The sequence below is a fragment of the Argiope bruennichi genome, chromosome 1, assembly GCF_947563725.1.
Source record: "Argiope bruennichi chromosome 1, qqArgBrue1.1, whole genome shotgun sequence".
In the NCBI taxonomy this organism is placed as follows: Eukaryota; Metazoa; Arthropoda; class Arachnida; order Araneae; family Araneidae; genus Argiope; species Argiope bruennichi.
The window spans coordinates 120771748-120793722 of record NC_079151.1 but is presented as its reverse complement, the minus strand read 5'-3'; the positions used below and the strand labels follow the sequence as shown (position 1 = coordinate 120793722).

The following is a 21975-nucleotide window of genomic DNA, read 5'->3' as shown; positions in this document are numbered from 1 at the left end:
TTCCCACCAGTGTTGCTGTAGCGGTGGTCCGGCCAATCAGATATATCTGTGGGTCTACGGACGCGTAGACTCACAGTTAAGGATCATCCCTATAATGCTTGTAGTCAGTTAATGATATCCTTATAATGGTTGTAGTCAGTTAATGATATCCTTATAATGGTTGCAGTCAATTAATGATATCATTATAATGGTTGTAGTCAGTTAATGATATCCTTATAATGGTTGCAGTCAGTTAATGATATCCTTATAATGGTTGCAGTCAATTAATGATATCATTATAATGGTTGCAGTCAATTAATGATATCATTATAATGGTTGTAGTCAGTTAATGATATCCTTATAATGGTTGCAGTCAGTTAATGATATCCTTATAATGGTTGCAGTCAGTTAATGATATCCTTATAATGGTTGCAGTCAATTAATGATATCATTATAATGGTTGTAGTCAGTTAATGATATCCTTATAATGGTTGCAGTCAGTTAATGATATCCTTATAATGGTTGCAGTCAATTAATGATATCATTATAATGGTTGTAGTCAGTTAATGATATCCTTATAATGGTTGCAGTCAGTTAATGATATCCTTATAATGGTTGCAGTCAATTAATGATATCCTTATAATGGTTGCAGTCAGTTAATGATATTCTTATAATGGTTATGAATCAATTGAAATGTGATATTGTGAAATGGGAAACATATGAACGATATTTTATTACATCTGCTCAATGAAATTGAATTTTTTTTTATTAAATTGAAGTTTTTTCTATCAGTGAAAACAAAATTATTTTATTTCTTAAACGTTACTTTGCAAATATAAAGTTACAAATACAAAATTTTCAATTATGAAGTTGATTGTAATATTTAAATGTAACCTTATCGACACATTGTGATTCTTAATTTAGTATTTGCATAAAATGAAATATATATAAACTGAATATTTAAAAAAATATAATATAAATTGCCTTAACCTAAATTTTTGTCTTTTGGAATGCATAACAGGTAAATAAAAATAACATTCAACTATATCCTGGATTAACCACAAGTTAAGTATAAAACTATACAATATTATATTGTTTATATGTCAAAAATACTCACAAATCAATACAATTTTATGTTTGTAATATAGAATTGATTTGATAGATTTTCTGACGAGGAAAAAATATCGAGCTATCGGTCAGCACAAATATTTTTTGAAAAAACACTTTTCAATCCCATTCAAATAAAAAAACAATACATACGACGCACTCTATGATGTTTACTCTCAACTCTTCACCTATACGATGCAAAAATATTTATCGATTCATATAAATATCACTAAAAGTAAAACTAAAAAAATGTAATATAGAATGCAGAAAAAACCCATAATGTCAGATCTATTCAGTTACTGCTCGATTCTATCGACAGGAGCTGCCTTTCACTTTCATCGTTAAAAGTAATCAATTTCGACAAAATGCCAATAAACAGCTACAAGTGATTTTAAGCGATATTTACGCTAAAGATATTGTATTATATATAACACCTAATAATGTCTATCAATCTCGATATTTATTTCCTCCTGAATTCACTTAATGTAGGAACAATCAATACAGGAACGAAACTGTTGTCATGAAGCTTTTAGTAGGATTTTTAATAATAAGGATATTTGGACTTGTACTTAAGTATAATTTAATTTATTGTATTTTATTGAATCTCTTCTTTATAACAATCAATAGAAAAATAGATAAGCCTGGTTTCTACGGTAGTAGGGGAATATAAAACATCATGTCTAGACCAAATGCGCTAGAAAAATAACATATTTATTTATTTATTTATACTTTATTTATTTTGATAAGCTTGTAAAAAAGAAATTTTGTAAATGTTTTCTCGGAATACTTGATGTTTTAAAGCTGTAAATGCAATTTCAATATCTTCAGAAATTAATTATCGATTAATTCATTTTTTTAAATTAAATTTTGGTAAAACTTGGTGTAATAGTTTAATATTCAACAGAATTTGAAAAACAAATTGATTATTGTAGAATTTGTAAATCTGAATTTTAAAAAAGGGGACTAAAATGTAGAAAATAGTGAAACAAAGTATGGTTTTTATTTTTTAAAAATTAATTAATTAAAATGTTGGAATTTTTTTTTGTTATTAAATACATTTATATTTTATATCTAGTAAAAATGGTAACAATGAACGTTTAAAACAAACCTTTTATCTGAGTTACATCATATTGATTCTTAAGCTGTAAAAGCAAAATTCAGCAACATATATTAGTAATATTTAATTTTTTGGTGAGAAAAGAATGTAACGAATTAAAATATCACAAAACTTCAATAAATTCAATAAGTATAATTCTATTTTTTAAATACAGTATTTTAGATTTAAAGAAGAGTTATACATGCTAGATCACAGACATTAAAATTTTGTTTCAATTTAAAAATTTGCGACCATAATTTAAAAAATTCTCAATACAAAAAAAAAAGTTTATGCAACATTCTATCAGCATATATTTGAAAAACATGAGAGAAAATTCCATAGCTAAAAATATGATGCACTTGGCATGTTTTTAAATGTGAAGAATATAAACAAGCATTATCTGAATATTTCTAAAAGCATAATACTTAAAATGTGTATATAGCTACCAACAATCCAACAAAAAAATCGATTAAATGAAATAATATATAGAATTTTTAAAAATTGATGAAGCTAATATATATATTTAAATTCCTTTTTTAAGTGACTACTGATTGTTTTCTTGTACCTTGGCATAATTGCTCAGGATTACTACCGCTCTGTCTAGGTATCATTGTTGAACTTTCCTGATCCGTCTGTCTAGAATAGTATTTTCACCATTTATAGTCAACACTGTATAGCCCTAATTAAGAGAGATATGTGCAAGAGAGGTAAGAGTCGTCAACGTCGATGCGTTTGTTAATTCGCAATATCATCATTTATACATGTTCCAGGAAAAGAAAAACCAGTTTAATTCTATAAAAATTTCTCGTCTCATATTTCGCAACTTAACTTATGGGTGCCAGGTTATTATTCTACAACTATAGTACAGCATCTGATATTGATAAGCAACTCCGATATCTAAGCTGCGCCAGCCAACGAAGGATTATCTGGCATAGTTTAATCATGTTTTTGGCAACTATTAACATAATTATGAAAACGCCAACAGAATAGGTTCATATTTAATCACATATTCATGAAGGCAAATATGTTATGATTTAATTAGTTCTGGAATACAGAGATATGAATTTTAATTGGCAGGAGATATCGCATAGAGTTCTATGGGAATTGTGACTTTGTGTGAAGATGGAAGGATTTTTGGAATAATTCAAACTTTATTATTTAATTTGAATGTATTATTTATTTAAAAATTTATATTTCACTGTTCAATAACTGATTCTCTTCCCTTCTTTGTTAAAGATATGAAACAATTTATTTTGAATTAAAAATTTTTGTAGTTTATTTTCTTTTCTATAAGATTTCCTATAGGAGATTCATATAAATATACAATATCTTTGCAGATTGTATATCTTATTGTCTAGCTCTGGTGAGTTGGTGAGTGTGACGTAAAAATCGCATGACATCAGACTAGTCTATTTTAATAAGTTAAGAGGAGGAAGTGGAGTAAAATTTTGTTAGTTACTTTTTTTCCCCTTCAAAACTAGGGAATAAAGATCTATAAAAAATAAACAGAAAAAAGGACATAGACTTCCACAAAATTGTATTTATTATAATATTATTAGTTTTCCCGCTATTATAATTTTCTTCTCTTTAGCAAATGCGGTCGACTATTTGAAAATGAAATTAGTCGCCAATATTTCGCAGCCTCACTATATATTAAGTGCTTGCATGTATTTTAATCAACGACATCTAATGGTAAACATGTAAAGTATAAAGTTTATATAAACGACAATGGTTTTAGGTATTACCAATTTGCTATTACATTATTGTTATCATTTTGAAAGCCTTCTATTTAGTAATATTGAGTTATTTAATGTATGAAGACCTCAACCATGGAACGGTCCAAATTTCATTTTTGACATTCATTGCTTTTTTTGTTTGATTTGAAAAAATCTTCTGCCGAAGCTCATCAGACACTTTAAAAAAACTACTGGTAATTCTTCTCCTTGATATTCCAACTGTCGGTTTTGGTTTCAACGATTTAAGAGTGGTGATTTCGATGCCAATGACACAGAACGCCCTGGAGGACAGTCAGTTGCAAGACTTATTGGACGAAAATGGGAAACAGTTGTAGAAAATGATGGTAAATATTTTGATTGATATGCATTGTACCAATTTTTTTCAATAAATGCCTTTTTAAATTGAAAAAAGTGATCAAAATACATGCAAGCACCTAATATAGGGAATTCATATTCAATGTTCAACAAACTGTAAATAAATAAAAAGTAAATGTTAATGATTTCATAGATTAAAGAGTAGAAGTCCTGGACCTTTCATAGAAAATCTATTTAGCTTTCGGAAAGTTATAATTTCACGTTTTGCTGTAATTTGAAACTACGTAATAAAATATTTTAGAAATTCTTTTTCAATCAGAAGTAAATATTTCCTTGAATTTTTCAATACTGCAGTGAAAAAAAATTATCAAAATAAAACGTAAACATAATATGATATTTTTTCTGTTTTGGATCACAATATTTTCTATTTTGGATTTTTATATTCAATGGCCTTAAAACTGAATTCTGATGTGAAAGAAATTTCGAAGCATTTTAAAGATAGAAGCAGGATAATCTATTTGTAAGAAGAATTTATTTCGCGATATTTGATAAATCACTGCAAGTTTTCACGGTTGAGATGGAACTGAAATTTGCTGCTTATTTGTTCAGATAGAAAATCGTAAGTTGTTTTCGCAGAAAATGACTTTGAATTGGAGTTTTTGTTGAAGTTGTTTTTTTATGTGATATAAGAAATTGAAAAATATTTTCGATATTTTCTACTTCTGGAGATCTTGGATATGACACAGACAAATTAAAATCTTTACATTTTAAAAGCAAAATTCTAAGAAATATAAAGTATCTTCATTCGCATTTGTTATCTTTTGAAGAACTGAAACCGCCATTTTGATTTTAAACTTTTTGAAGAAACTTATAAATTTTTTTGTGTCTTGGTCGGGATTTATACTGATTGGTTTTTGGAATAATCTTTGGAATAAAGTAAATTTTATATTAATTTTTAGCTTTTTATTAATTTAATTTTGTTCTTCTTATGAGATATTATATCCCTTTATCCATTGAAAATCGTAATTTTGACGGATTGATATATTGATGTATTAACACATTTTAACCTAATATAAATACATAAAGGAATGTTTAACCTATCTTTTAGCTACTTATTAATTTAATTTTGAATATCTGCTAATGAAATATTTATAGACTTTATCCATTGAAAACGTCAAATTGATGGATTTATATATTGTCGCATTAATACGGATGAATATATTGATGCGGCAGATTAATATATTGAAGCATTAGTAGATTTTAACATAATAGAAAATTGGTATAAACACAAAATAATGTTTAGGTATATCAATTTTTTAGCTACTTATTAATTTAATTTTGAATTTCTGCTCAGGAAATATTTATGCCATTTGTCCATTAAAAACTATCAATTTGACGAATTTATATATTGGTGCATTAATGTATTAATGTGACAGAATTAATATATTGAAGCTTTAATATATTTTAACATAATAAAAATGATTTTAACATAATAAAATAACCAATTTTTAGCTACCTAATAATTTAATTTTGTTTTGCTGATGAAATACTTATATCTTTTAGGCATTAAAAACCGTGTCAAAATGGCGGAATTACATATTGGTGCATTAACATAATAATTGTCAAATTATTAATAGTATTATTATAGCTGTATATAATTGCATTTATATAATACTATTGATATAAATTATATATAAATGCATTAATACACGATTTGTAATGCGTTCCAATTCAGAAATCTTTTAACAAAAGCAAAACATGCCATATTGATTATTGCATAAAAAGAGCAATTTGAATTATTTGTGGTTATAGTAAAAAAAATGATTGTAAAAAATTAAGTGTCATGAAAAAGGAAATGTATTTTTCTGAATGTGTAGAAATTGTCATGAAAGAAACTGAATGTGTTTCTCTGAATGTTTGAAAACTGTCATGAAACGAAATTAAATAGGTTTCTCTGAATGTGTGAAAACTGCCATGATACGAAATGGAATATGTTTCAGTGAATGTGTGAAAATTGTCATGAAAGCGAAATGTGTTTCAAAAAATATTCTTACTAATTTATCCATTAGAATGAAAAAATGTGAAATATTACTTAAGTATATTATCTTCAGCAAAATTATTATTATTATTATTACAGTATTTTTGTAGTTTATTTATTGAAATTTTAAAGCAGACGATTAATTTGAAAAGTCAATTTCAAAGTACATATTAAAGCAGACGATAAATTCGAAAAGTCAATTTCAAAGTACATATTAAAGCAGACGATTAATTTGAAAAGTCAATTTCAAAGTACATATTAAAGCAGACGATTAATTTGAAAAGTCAATTTCAAAGTACATATTAAAGCAGACGATTAATTTGAAAAGTCAATTTCAAAGTACATATTGCTTTATTCCATATTCTTAATTTTTTTCAGAATAGTTTTCTTTATAAAAGCTTTTGAATTTTGCTTCTACGTTTGTTCTTTGGGGAAGTTGCATTCCTGTTCATTTCTACAAAACTTACTTTTAATGCTAATTAATATTTTAAGTGCTTTTTCTCAAATTATAAATTTAGAAAAAAATGTTCTTAAGAAAAATTTGTCAAATTAATTCCTAACAAATATTTTTTCTTGAAATTTGATATAACAAGTTCTCAGTAGGTTCCATAATTTCTGAACCACATTTTAGGTAATTTGGTCATTTAAAATATTTTGCAATTGTTTGAATTGAATTGAATTTGGAAAAAAACTATCTTGGCTATTTTTTATTTAAATCCCAGTATTTAAATATTGTATAGAGTTACAACTTATTTCTTCATTCAATAAAAAGAAAATGAAGATAAGATTCTTAAGTTTTCATCAAAATATTAAATAAATCATTTGATAAACTTCTAAACTAAAAAAGATTGTTTTATATCTCTATTTTCTTTAAAGAAAACACTACAACTTTAAAAACATTTTGGCTTTTAACTGATATATTTTTCATTCATAACTACTTTTTTCAATGTATTTTATATAAAAATTGAAAAATATAGTCGGCTTAAAACCATTTTCTGAAAGTTAATCCCAAAAGTAATCAGCATACTTTATAGATCTTAAACTACAAAACTGTCTTATCTTATTTATAATGTTTAATCAATAAGCAGATGCTCTTGGTCTTTTTGATTACAGAAACCATAGACCTATAGGTCAAAAAGACCTATTTGGCTATAGGTATTTTTGGACTGATTTTTGGATATAAAAAATTATGGAGAAAAGGAGCTAAGTTCAATTTCGATTTTTCTAACTAAAAGTTGTATTTATGCCTTGAATAGAATATATTTGCATGGAAGAAGAATCATATATTCTGATCATATTTTATTTTTATACAAATAGCTCATATGATAAGGAGTAAGTGCTTGACAATCTAGGATCAAAATGACCCTAAGGGTTTGCTGATGTTCCAAAATTGGGTATGTTTGCTGAAGGGTTAATTATAATAACCACTTTAATAAATATCATTAATTTGACAATTATAATAGAAATAGGTGCTATTACCTGTTATTCAGTATTCATGTTGTCATTTCTTATGGCGCTTGCCACGGACAAGCCCGTTGTTCAAAGACAACTGATTTAAGCCTAAAAAGGAGAGCCTCTTGTTTTTATCGTAGAGCCAACTTGGGCTAAGAGTACGATTTGACTACTCACGCATCACTCATTCGCTTGCACAACCCCTTTTTACAGGAGGGCACATTCACACATCTCACAGATAGAACAGGAAGAACAACCATGCCCAAACCCAGACTCGAACTCGGGACGCCCAGATCACGGGGAAGATGCGCTACCCTTTGCTAAGATGCCGGTCTTAAAATAAAGTATTACTTTTAGAAGTAACAGTACTTACCTCTGGACCTGTGATAAGGTTCATCGTATGACGATCGACGTCTGTCGTCGAAGGATTCGTAAACATTCGTTTCTTCAGGTCTCGTCCTCGCTTCCACTGCCACTGATCCCGAATAAGATCGATCTTCGGGATCCCTCGGACCCGGCCGGAGCCGAGTCCCGTGCTGCTGAGGACGGAACTGATCCATCTCGTGCTCCGTCCTTCTCAAATTATCCAACCTAAAGAGAAAAATAAAATGATGTTACTTATGATAATGTTACTTTAATCAAAAATGATAATATTACTTTAATCAAAAATGATAATGTTACTTATGATAATGTTACTTTAATCAAAAATGATAATGTTACTTATGATAATGTTACTTTAATCAAAAATGATAATGTTACTTATGATAATGTTACTTTAATCAAAAATGTTTTTATAATTGTTCTTTAAAGTGAATATTTACATCAAATGTTCTAATAATCAAAGAATATTTGGATATAAGTCAGATAAATTCTCAAAGACAAAAAAATGGTATTTCACTCATTTTATGGCCTCTGGGTTAATTTTTGGGATTTTCAGATTATGCCAAGATCGCCAAGCTTCATGATACAAGAAATACCAAGATTCCAAATTCTGTTGTTGTTTCTTATGGCACTTGCCATGGACAAATCCGCTGTTACGAAGACAACGATTTTAAGTCGGTGGGGGAGCGTCTCTTGTTTTTATAGTAGCGCCAACTAGGCCCAAGAGTACGACTTTGCTACGCACGCAACACTCATTCGCTTGCACAACCCCTTTTCACAGGAGGGCACATTCACACACCTCACAGAGAGAACAACGGAAGAGCAACCATGCCCAATACCGGGACTCGAACCCAGGACTCCCAGATTGCGGGAAAGACGCGCTACCCCTATGCCAGGACGCCGGCAGATTCCGAATTTTTACATTCCCATGTTTACTAGACAATTATCAGATTGATCTAAGTTTATGAGCTTATTTGATGATTCACAGATTACCCCATGATCGTCAATGCCGAATTACCAATCATTAAGTTTGTGACGATTTGCATTTTTCTGATTTATAGCGGCGATAGTGAAAATAAAAAAGATAGCGCTTTATAGTTTAAAGAAGGATAAGTTCCATAATTCTTTTATTTTTTTACGGCCCTTGAATTAGCTGGGGATTTTCGAATTACGTTATGATCGCCAAGCTCCATTATATAAGAAATGCCAAGACTTCACCAAAAATGATTGTATTCCCAAGTTTACTTGACAATTATTAGATTACCCCAAGATTGCGAGCTTATTCGGCAATTTTCATATTACATCAAGTTGCCAACACCGTTTTCCCAATCACCAAGTTTGGAAGTATTTGGATTTTTTTTTGTTGTGTGTGATTTATCGCGGTGACTGCCAAAATAAAAAAAGTAGCTTACAGATATTTAAATATACTATAGAGTTTATAGTTTACAGAGAGATGAATTCTATAATTTCTTATAAGTTCTATTTAAGGTCCTTATAAGCTATGTAATGAGGAATCTCACATTATTTTATTTCTAAAAATAAGGGAAATGTACTTATAGAAACAATTTTATTCCAAAGCAGAGGATATCAGTCTGCATTTAATTATATTTTCTTTGGATAATCTTTACTTAATTGATTCTGCTTTATTTCGCTTTTATTTTATGTGTACCATTTGCAAAAACAAGTTATTTCCAATTAGCTTGCAGACCTTCCTCCTTTTCTTCACGAATGGTACTTATATATGTGAAGAGCTCTTTCACACACCTCACAGGTAGAACACGCGGAAGAGCAACCATGCCCGAACCGAGGCTCGAACCCGGGAAGTACAGACCAAGAGGAAGACGAGCTACTCCTAGGCCAGGACACCGGTATAGGAAATATCTCCATTCAGGAAAGGATTCCCGATCTCATTGATGAAATTTTAGTATTTATTTCAGAATTGTAAAGTTAAATTATTTAACTCCTCCATTTTAACACTTGTATTCTAAATTATATTAATCAGTGTATCATCTTCACCAAAAATGTCCATTATCTTCCAATTTTTATTTTGTTTAACAAGCGCTTTTAAAAATTCACATTTTAAGTGAATTCATTTATGGGTACATGCATTTTATGAGTTATAATAGCTCCACAGCAGAGTATCAGCTTCAAAAAAGATCCCGAGTCGGATTCGACTGAATATTTTTCATAATAGGGACTTAAAACACATATTTCTCGAACATCAAATATCTTAAAGCAATAGCATAACTTGAAAATGCGAAGAGGAAGTTACTAATTCAAATGTTGTCATCATCTGACCGCAGTTCAAAACAGTAGTTGAAAATCGCGAAGTTTGTGATTAAACAGTTCTCGCGTTGTTTCAAAACAAATTAGCTGAACTAAACATATTTTATTCATAGTCTCATACTGTTCGTTTCAATATCCCGATATTTCCACTTTTAGACGATTCTGCCTCTCTAAGGGGTGAGACATAGAAAGATAAACACATTTTTGAATTCTTCGCCATTCTTTGACTTTGATTTCCGTCCTATTAGCTACTTTTTCATTTAGTTTCTTTCCCACGTATATGTGAGTGTCGTGCCATTTCTGATCGATCTATTTTATTTCAACTGAAAATTGTGCTTTGATTGCGTACATGACTAACTCAAGTGCCAAAAAGAAGCTTTCATGAGTGAAAAATATTTCAATGAATATTTTATATACTATCATTAAATTGACGCAGATTATTTACTATTGTTAATTTTAAAATGTTTTCAAAAAGTTCAATAACAAATAAAAAAGAAATATTTTAACATAAAAAATATTATTGTGAAAAAAAAGTAAATTGTTATATTTTAAGAACAGAAATCCATTTATTCAGCAGAATTTACTACTCAGGTCCCTTACAGTAAATTAAAATTATTGTAAAGTATTATATTGTGAAATAGAATCTTTTTCCCACAGTTCCCGAATCTTATTCCCGAGTTATCTACAATTTTTCCGCTTTCTAAGATCGCGAATAATTCCTTTATTGTTAATGTTATCATCTGCTCCTTCCATCTTTCCTCTGACTGTCACTTTGACTAAATAAATGCAATAAGCAAAAGCGCAAAGAGTTTTTCGAATCCATGAATGAACAGTATTTATAATCTTATGATGATGATGATGTCGTGTCTGCGTTACCACGGTAAGGGGGTGCAGTAGCTTCTGAGGGTAAAGACCCCTGAGCACCCAAGGGCAGAAGTCTGACTTCTAGCTCATCTGTAGATGAAACACACACATTCGCTTGCACAACCCCTTTTTACAGGGGGGCACATTTACACACCTCACCGATAGGACACAGAGTTAAAGAACAGCCATGCCCGAACCGGGATTTGAACCCGGATGCCCAGATCACGGGGAAGATTATAATCTTATAAGAAGAATATTTACTATTTCAAATAAATATCGGTACTTTGCAATTTTTTAGTAATTTTTTAAACCGTTTTTAAATTTCTCTGCTTATATTTAGAAAGCAAATTTACACTAATGTCGATGCAGCTGTATATTTTTTTCACAGTTCTAACATTTAACTTCCCGTTCAGCTCAAAATGATACTTGAAAGGTGTCCTCCTCATTTTTAATGGAGCATTTGATTAATCTGAATTAGAAAATTCAACCACAAAGGTCTCCAATCTTGTTTAGCATAAATGATTAACCTTCACTTAATTTGCTACTACCACACCTATATGTATTCTATATTCATCCCTTAAATGAAAAACAGGTTTATGTATTTTTATTTAGTTTCAGTTTGAACACATGCAACGAATTTAATACAATAAACAAACTAATGAACTTATTATTCCATGGTTTAGAAGAGAAGAATTTACTTTGAACATAATCCAGTTGTTTTCATCGTATCCACAAGTCATTAAGATAAAATTATTTACTTTAAAGGCAAGACTCATTTGCATTTTGATTAAAAACTTTTTTTTTACGTGTGTGCATTACAATTAAATTAGAATTTTTTTTTTGTTGGAATTAACTATCACTGGCCTGACTAAGTGATGAATTTTCAATGTATCGACAATTTGTGCTCTTTACTCGCTTAGTTCCTGATCGTTCTGTTTTAGATAATTTGTTCAAGATTTGATTATATCGAAGATACACATATGAGAGTTCTATATAGAATAATTTTATTATCCTAATTCAACCAATTTCAGATTGGATTTGGTCGTGGCAGCTAGATGATAAGATAAAGCTTTGAGTTCCAAATTCCAGAACAAATTCCACCGAAAAGCCGATGTGTAAGGCTGGTTTAATGAATGTTAAATTCGTCGCTGCCAAATATGCACCCACTGGTGTGGTCTGGGAATTTGGAAAGGAGGATGCCAATTTATGTGTTGTCCTCGTCATCTGACTGTAGTTCAAAATTATGAAGTTGGTCTCAAAATTGTCCTATCGTTGCTTTAAAACGGGATGTTAATATAGCTAAACTAAATTATCTCTAATAGTTATACTAAATTATCTCTATAGCTATACTAAATTATCTCTACATTATCGCAGCCAATTTTACCATTAGAAATGGTTTGGTTTGGTTATATTAACGTCCCGTTTGAAGCAACACTAGGGCTATTTTGGGACGGACCTCGTCATTTTGAACCGCGGTCAGATGACAAGGACGACACTTGAGCTGGCACCCCCCTCTCCACACTACACCACACCCCATCAGAAATGGTGTTTAGAGAAAGAGATCAAGATCTTTTAATACCAGACAAATTTAAGATATCTCCAACTAGTTTCCTACATTTCAAGAACAGAATATTAGCTTAACGAATGAAGTTAATCGACTTTAAGTAGGTTGATTAAGTTTTGTGCTTTTTTTTTCCTTTTTTATAGATTAAAGTTTAACATTTTAAAAATTAGAGCAAACGTGCGTTTCACTAAATCTCTTACGCAATTATCAGATCACGTGTATCTTACCATTACCTTCAAATACAAATAACTTATTAAAATTTTTCAAGAAAAAATTTCTTTATTTTATCTTTTCTGAAGCCAGTATTTTAATTTTTGGTGAATATTTAAAAATATACTGTTAATTGGTATTTGACTTTTTTCTCCTATTAATGAGCAATTGAACTATCAGAATTAAAATAATTATGCCTAAACTGAGAAAGAAAAATAGTTATGAAATGACTACCATTGTTTTTTAGTTAAAAAATAAATCAGAAAGTGTGCACCAAATCATTTTTTTATCAATTTGCCATTGCTTTACTGAAGTGGCTTATAAATTGCATCTAACAATGAAATAAGTAAAAAAAATTGCCTATTGATACATTTCTGAAAATTAGAAAGATATTTTAGGAGAAAAGAGTCTTTGACTCTTGCAGGTATTTAGAAATTTTACTACATATCAGCTTTAATATGGAAATTTTGTAATAATTGATAAACAATACCGAGTTCTAAATTTGAGTATAACAGAATAATATTTAACGATTGTTCAACGACATTCCTTAACCATTATCTATGCAGTTTCCGAATAGTCAGTAGAATGCAAGAGATGTTTGGACACTATTTAATTTCCCCGAGAATACCAGATCCAATTTCCATTACAGAACGATTTATCCGCACTAGGGCGGCGCCACGAAGGGGCTCCCGTTGATAAGGTTATCGGATCCAGGGGGCCCCAACCTTGTTGGACAAGATAAGGATCTCATTTCACTGAACGACCAGCGTGTGTACTGACCCTTCGGACCATTTTTCTTTTCTCTTTCCTTCTTTATCTTACCGAACGGAAATGGCCAACTTTTGTGCAGTCGAATCTCCTCGCAGCGCCCCCTCGTGGTGTCCGCTCGCATCAGGACCCCTTTTAATATGTATGTAGCATGGGGATTGCGTGATCTGTGTACTATTGTCGATGTCGATGTTCAACCCTGCCCAGGGGACAGGGTAAATAATGTGCCCGGGTTGGGTCATTGTTGGTTTGGCGGTCCTCCAGTGCCTTGGCGAGCAAAACTTTTGTCTTTATGTCAGGGGTCAGGAATCGAGGGGTACGTATAAATTCCATGGCTGGAATAAGAAACTGGAAAACGGCCCATGTGTCTCGATGGTCCATGTTTTGTTTTTGGCAAATGAAATATTCAGTTAGGGGTTTTCATTTTCTGTTTTTCTTTTTACAGATAACGTATTAGTATGTGGTTTAGACGGCAGGCGGAATGGATTGTTACATTGTAAGATAGGGGAAAAGAATTTTGAAAACGTGTTTTGCATGACGTAGAGTAGAGAAAGATATCGGATTCCTGGTAACAGAAATATGCAGATAAGAAATAAGATTAATAAAATGAAACAGAAAAATTCATTATTCTTTTCGTAGATATATGAAATATAATGTTGGAAATTTCCATTTTATGTATAAGTAACAAATTCTTTTTTACAATGTTTTCAAAGTAAGAACTACTGCTATAAATTTTCGTTGTCTTTTTTTATTTCTCTTTTCTAGGAGTTTGGCGATCCTTATCAAAATACGAAGCCCAAGATATTTTTTGAATTATAATTGTATTCTTCGGTTTGAATTTATAAAAAAATGTGTCATTAATCTCATGTTATTTCCATAATTTCACAGGAGATTTGTGTAGATAAATTTTTAAAAAATGATTGATATTACTGGACAAAATTCAATTTTAAGCAAAAGTAATAGACACTCTATCCAACAAATCTTCATGTTTAACATAAAGTTATATTTAAGAGAATTTCCTATAATTCTGAAATTTGTAGGAACGTATTTAATGCAATCGATTAATGACCAATCAATATGACGAGTTAATGGTATTTGAATTTATTTCATATTTATCTGAAATTAATAGCTACATCTGCCTAAAGTTTAATTTTAAATAAAAATAATTAATAGACTGTTCCATAAGTCTCCATTTTTACATGAAAGTTATTTAATAAGAAATATTGTTATATTTGCTTCATTTTGAAGACATTACTTGTCTAATGTCAAGAAATTTATAAGAATGAGAAAATTCTGATTATAAAAATTTTGAAAGAGAATGCTTCATGATAAAAACGCATAACCTGCCTGGAGAATCGGCTCCTGTATGAGAGGATCGCTGAGATAATAACAAGGATAATATTATCAATTACAAATTAATTATCACTGGTCAATTCACCTTTCAATTCATATAGGAACTCTGAAATTGGAAATGTAGCCAATTAATTCACATTGGCGGAAGCGAGAACCAACATGTTCGATCGGCCACTTTTTGGCTTTTGCATTTGTAGAATCAAAATACATATATTTTTTAAAGTTATTTGGTCATTAGATTTCATAATTCCATTTACGTTAAAGCATTAAATTAAAAAAAAACCCTTGAATGTTAGTCAAATGAGATTTTTTAAAAAAGAAGTTTATACCCAACTTTTCAAGGATTTGGTTTAGTTATATTAACGTCCCATTTTAAAGCAACACTAGGGCTATTTTGGAACGGACCTCGTCATTTTGAACCACGGTCAGATGACGAGGACGACACCTGAGCGGGCACTCCCCCCCCCCCTCTCCACACGACACCACACCAGTAGGAGGATGTTTGGTCATGACGGATTTAACGTGCAACAGTCACCCTTACACGACGGTTCTTCGGTGGAATCGGATCACGAACCTGAAACAAACTTTTTGAGGAACAGAGTGCTTCGGTAAACATAATTAAACGAACTTCACGGATAATATACAAAATTAGAGGAAAAAAAAATAAACATGAAGAGGCTATTGAAGACTTTTTACCAATAACAGGTGGTAGTAGGTACTTACACGTGCAATTGTGGCTTTATAGAATTCAGCTGTTTCCAACTTAATAATTTATTTAAAAAGAAATCCCTGATATTTTTTATGTGGAAATGCTACTTTTCTTACTTATGATTGAATATTTTTAGTAGTAGTTTTATATAAACTACAGCAGATATTCCAACCTTTAATTATTGAGAGTTTATTGATTTAATGTCGAAGCCATCTCTCTAATACATTATAGTAATGAAAACCCCCATAGTTTGTTGGCAGAAAAATACAATAATACTATCATTTTAAAATGCTCGAATTATTATAATCTTGAAATTAGTAAATGTTGAATTGAAATGAAGAATTAGTTTTGAGTTTACAATGCAAAAATTCATCAGTGAGAAGTTTACAACATAAAAAAGTTATATTAAAAAACAAAATACTTTTTGAAACAACTTATCGCAATCATTCTGTATTTCCTTGAGAACTTCAACAGAAATATGCCAACTATACTCCTCTACAGAACAATTAAACCACTCCGTTCTCTAGAGCTTTTGACACTGACACGCTCGTGTCATTGAGTTGACTCAAATTCCGAAATATTTCGGACAAACACCCCCACCTCGGCTGTAGGATTCTTCGAAATGTTTAACGGCGTGTTTTCAACTGCGAGAAATGATCACATTCCACTTTTCCTTAACAATTCCAAGAAATAAACGCGGCAGCACAAACCACAAGTCCCAACAAATCTGTTTGCCAGTGGAAACGAATCACTGCAGCACGAACAGCCAAGTCTTCCACCTCCAAATAAATACCAGGGAAGGAGGATTCACTTCTCTTTAGTTTGTATTATGTATGCGATGCAGTGAGCATTCTTAATGGTTTAGCTCACGGAGAATTAGAACTTTTGTCTCCAGTGCGCCACGAGTGGTTTATGAGAGTGCAAAAATATTCGCGTCTCTTAATCAGTGGGAAATACGGGTAGGAGTTGTCGGAAATGCTCAGTTAGGGGACATTTGCCAAGCGAAGAGCAGACATTTATTTGGCAGTGTAATGAGAGAGAAGTGGAATTAATGCATAATGTATTCAAATCTGGGATTTCCTGGTTGGCAGATGGAAACGCCTCGAGTTTGTTTGTTATTTCTTCTTGCTGCTGTGATCCGAAGGTCATATCTGTACGACTGGTTCTGAATAAATGCTACCATTTTTTTGATATTATTGTAGCACAGATTTCGAATGCAGTTGAAGTTAAATTTTGTTTCTGATTATTTCATCGAGAATTAAAATTTCTGTTTGTCTGGTTAGGTTTATTTGAAATGCATAGTGGAGCGATAGTTTTGCCTTATTCTGTCTTAGAATTAATAGAGGATATTCATAAAACGACTGAAGTTTTTTTATATTGACCCTCACGTGACTTTGATTTCTAATATGATTCTATTGATTTTGAAATAAAATACAAACAAATAATTATTAGATATTGTCAAGAAAATTTGGATTAGTAATATTCGAATCTTATTTCCTTATCGACAAGTGCTCATCCTCAATTTGTTTCAGTTTCTTTTTACTATAATACGGGACAAATAATTCTGAAATGAATATAGACTGTGACAAATAATTTGACACTTTTTGAATACAGATTTTGAAAGCAAATGAAACAAAATTTTATTTCTTTTAATTTTATAGAAGTGAGAATTTGATCGGAAGCTTATGTTTGTCTCGATTGGCTTGCTTGGAATTTAAGGGGTAAGAGCTATGATGCCATGATTTGGTAAATAAAACTGTAGTATATATAGAATGGTCAGAAAATGACTGATGGTACTTTAAATGGAATTGAAAAGAATAAAATTATAGCAATGTTTGTTTGAAAGCTGTAAAGTAAATTTACAATAGCAGGACTTAAAATCACAGATTTCTTGCCCAACAGATAATACTCTTCGATTTATTATTTTCTTTTCAGTGCGGTGTTGCGAATTTAGTATGCGTTAGATGAATGCTAGCTTTGTTTAAATTATTTGAAATTATTCACTATGCTAAAATCTTGTCAAATTCCATTTATGAATTATTCAATTAAAGGGCGTGGTTTTATAACACAATAATAAGATAAAGTTGGAAGACACACAAATTAGCATCTGTCATGTGATTATAACGTCAATCAATTGGATTGGACAATTCTTTCGCTTGTATGTAATCTTAAAGATTTAATCATACTAAGATTATTATGATTACGTTTAATTCATTCATTAAATTTTAGAAAATGAAAATAAAAATTGAATTTTACAAAAAATAACCTTAACATTTCTTTTAAAACATTAATGGATTGCTTGTTTGTCAAAAAATACTAATCATATAAACAAACATGCCGCAAATATTTTAAAACTAAATTGTTCATTTATATATCCAAATCAAAATGTGTATTATTTAAATTAAGATCCACCTTCATTTCATAAAAATAAAGCGTTGCTTAGCAACCGTTGTAAGTTTTTGAAAAATATAATAACTAAACAAGTAACGGAATTTACAGTTGGAAAACTGAAAAAAAAAGTTAAATAGTCTTTATCGATAATTGCTTTTCTTGATTGGTTTCAGACAAATAAATTAGCCTATTAGAAATTATTTGTAGTTAAGACTTAAAACGGAAGCCGAGCAATTTACTTTAAACATCAATTATAATTAATAAGATACTTAACTAGAATTTTTGAGAAATCTTTGCAGCAATTCCTTTATGTATTTTAGAATTCATCGAAAATGAAATGGAAATTGTTGAAAGACTTTGAATAAGAAATAATTTCCATAATTTTGATTTATCTGTAATTTTTCGAAATGCAATTAGATTAATTCATATATCTATCAAAAACGTAAAAAACAGATAAAGAAAAGTTTAGGGAAGAATTTATGTATAAATTAATTCATCTTGTTAAAAGTCTGGAAGTGAAATGGAAAAATTTAAATTGTACATTTCAATTACAATCACAAAACATCAAAAACGAAGAAAAAGAAACATTTCCATTTTATGATTAATAGAACCCATTGAATATCCATGCGTCAAATGCCATAAATTAAAAAAAAATTAATGATGGAATATATTATGCATAATTAAACATTACGTAAAATATTAAATAATTTTTTTATAAAATGTTTTAATATATTTATTTAAAACTTCTGACGAATATTTAACAATCTAATATGACATTTAATCTGATTAGCCATCAAAAATATTCGAACTTTTCTAAGGATGGTATTAAAATTTTTATATCAGATTAATAGCATCAAAAAATTTCTTTATTACAGGTGACGTTTTTGAAGGTAAACAATTTGATTTTATTTTTACTCGAGTTCATTTTTTCTTTAAGTACCTGTACTTAATAATACTTGCTTTTATTGCATTATTTCATGTATAAAGGTTAGATCTCTTTTACTAAATCGTTAATTCCATTTCTTCTCGGAACTAATCTCTGTGTCCTTTAAGTACCATAATAATAGTTTTACTAATACTCTTATAGCATCATTTCATATATGTAAGTTAGATTCGTATCAATTGAAAAATAAGTACACTTAACACAAATAGTGAATGGAAAGGATTTTATTTTAAAACATATTTAACACTAGGTTTACCATGAGTTGGCATATACCTATTTCTACCAAACGGGTCAAAATGACATCTTTTGGTATTTAATTAGAAAAATTTAAATTGACCTATCTATTATGAAGTTAGAGTAGAAAAAACTGTTACATTTTCAATATAATTATTGACGTGTGGTGTGATGAAAAGGCATTTCCTCTGTGTTTATTTACTGAAAAAAGTGTTTATTTACTAATCTAGTCTGCAACACCACTAATTCTTCTACCATCATCTCCTACCAAAACATTGACTCACACGTCTTCTTACAAATAACCTATATTAACTTCTATCTGACTGACTTTCTGCTTCGTCTTCTTGTATCTTATATACACACATTTTACGCAGACATACTTATTTCTATATTTATACCTATATGTATGTACGTCCCTATCAAGCCGTTACATATTTAAATATAAATGCATGTATTCTCAACAATATTTATTCGAATGGTCAAAATGACCCCTTCGTCAAAAGTAGATATACTATATACATTCCTCTGAAACTAAAAAAAGAAAAAGATAATATGGGTGATTATGTCTTATAAATGTAAGTAAAAATTAATTAAAATATTCTCATAAAATAAGACAATAATTTTCTTGAAGAAAATTAAAGAAAACTTTTCTCAGAGGGGTCTAACTGACCCCTTGGTAAACTTAGTGTTAAAGGAAGAAAGGTTTATGCAAAATATAGATATATTATTTATCTGATGCATGCATTTCTTGGATCTAAATAACACAATAATAAACAGCCTATCAATTATACTAAGCTGGGAAACTAATCTAACTAGACGGTGGTGTAGATTCAAAGGAAGCGGTAACCCTAGAGTTAGGAGAAAAGGTTTACTTTCCTCTTCTTCATGCACTACAGCGCAGTTACATTCTCAGCTTATTCCTCTCTAAAAGAATTATCGCTCTCCTTTTAAGCCTTGCATATTATCTGTCTTAATTGCGCTTGCAGACACCTTTCATCTCTCGCACTTATTGTCTGTCTCTTTCAAAGTTTCTACTCATCGTAAGCACCCGGTAAAAACTTTCTTTGTACCAGGAAAGGAAATTAATTTAAGTATACACGGTTGAATTACTCTGTTTATGGTATGTGGTTTAAAAGGTAATGTTCTTGATATATTTGCTTAGTGGATAGCAACCATCAAACGATGCTTACAAGTTAATGCTTATCCATCACTTCTGCGTCTGCGCATCAACGATATTTGAAATTATTTGACTAGACAATAAATTTAACCCTATATAAAATATATCAAAAGATTAAATAAAACGATAACGAAGCACTTCTTCATTTTGATCAGAATAACGTTTGTTTAAGTTTTGTTCACAAATCTTAGAGAGGCATTTTTTAGCGCACACACACACACACACACACACACACACACACACACACACACACACACACACACACACACACACACACACACACACACACACACACACACACACACACACATTCGTATTCGTATTGAAGGCATCAATTAAACTAATTATTTTCTAAATAAAATCCTAAAATATAAATAATTTTTTTTATATTTGGAAGAAAATTAAAGCAAAAAGAAGCAATTTTATGTTATAATGAATATTTTTTTATCAGATTTGAAATATCCTTGTATTGATCAAAAAAGGAATTTTGCACGGCACCATTTTTTTTTCATTATTGTACGATTTATTGATCACAAAAATTTCTAATTAGAGTATATGAAGTAAATTAAAAAAATGATTTCTTGTATGTAGGTTTAAATTTATCATAATAAAATAAGTAAAAGTATATTCACATTTCTAACTTTTTATTAGCATTTCAAAACTTTATTTCAAATTTAATTTCACATTGCAATACTTAAAAAACATAGTCATTCTTTGAAAAATGTAGTGAAGCGCTTATGAACTAACAAATTTTGTAATGCATTTTCAGCATCGAATTCAAATTACATGTTTGTACATATATTTTTAAATATGTCCATACAGAAGTGTTTTCATTTGCATCTAAAATAATATTATATTAGAGCTTAGAATATTTGAATGGAAAACCAATTAAAATTCGATTTATTCAAAAATTTGAATTCAGACAAATTGAATTTAAAAATGAATGCAGAAAGAAAAATCATGATTTATAAATTGCAGATATCAACAAAGATATATTTTTAATATTTAACAATTTTATTGAGTAATAAAAAAATAATATTTGGTTTTTACAAACTAAATTAATAGTGATTATTATTTTTAAAAAGTTTGAATTATTTTAAAAACAACAATAAATAAGTAAATAAATTTGAGCCCAAACATATAAAGTGTAATGAATAAAATATCTTTACAATAATGTTTCAAAATTAACAGCAAAATTCACGCCAAAAATATTTGAATTTATTACAAAATGTAAGACATGTTTTATTCCTTTTTTGATTCAATACATTTTTCAACAATTAAATCTTCGAATGAATTAAAAGCTTTAATATATCATTTTTTTTAAAAAACTGCAGAAAACTCAAGAACAATCCTTAAAAACTGAAAACAGCTT

The 21975-nt window shown here is 29.7% G+C and overlaps 1 protein-coding gene across 4 annotated transcripts in view; it reads right to left on the bottom strand.

The window, feature by feature from the left end:
• Positions 1-21975, bottom strand: part of LOC129967812 (teneurin-m-like) — a 603259-nt gene that overhangs the window by 219560 nt on the left and 361724 nt on the right. For all 4 annotated transcript variants that reach the window (XM_056081934.1, XM_056081917.1, XM_056081925.1 and 1 more), the window contains one exon: positions 8097-8314. In XM_056081934.1, coding sequence (XP_055937909.1) covers positions 8097-8283 — 187 coding nt within the window. In that variant the 5' untranslated portion in view covers positions 8284-8314. The remainder of the gene's footprint in view (positions 1-8096; positions 8315-21975) is intronic.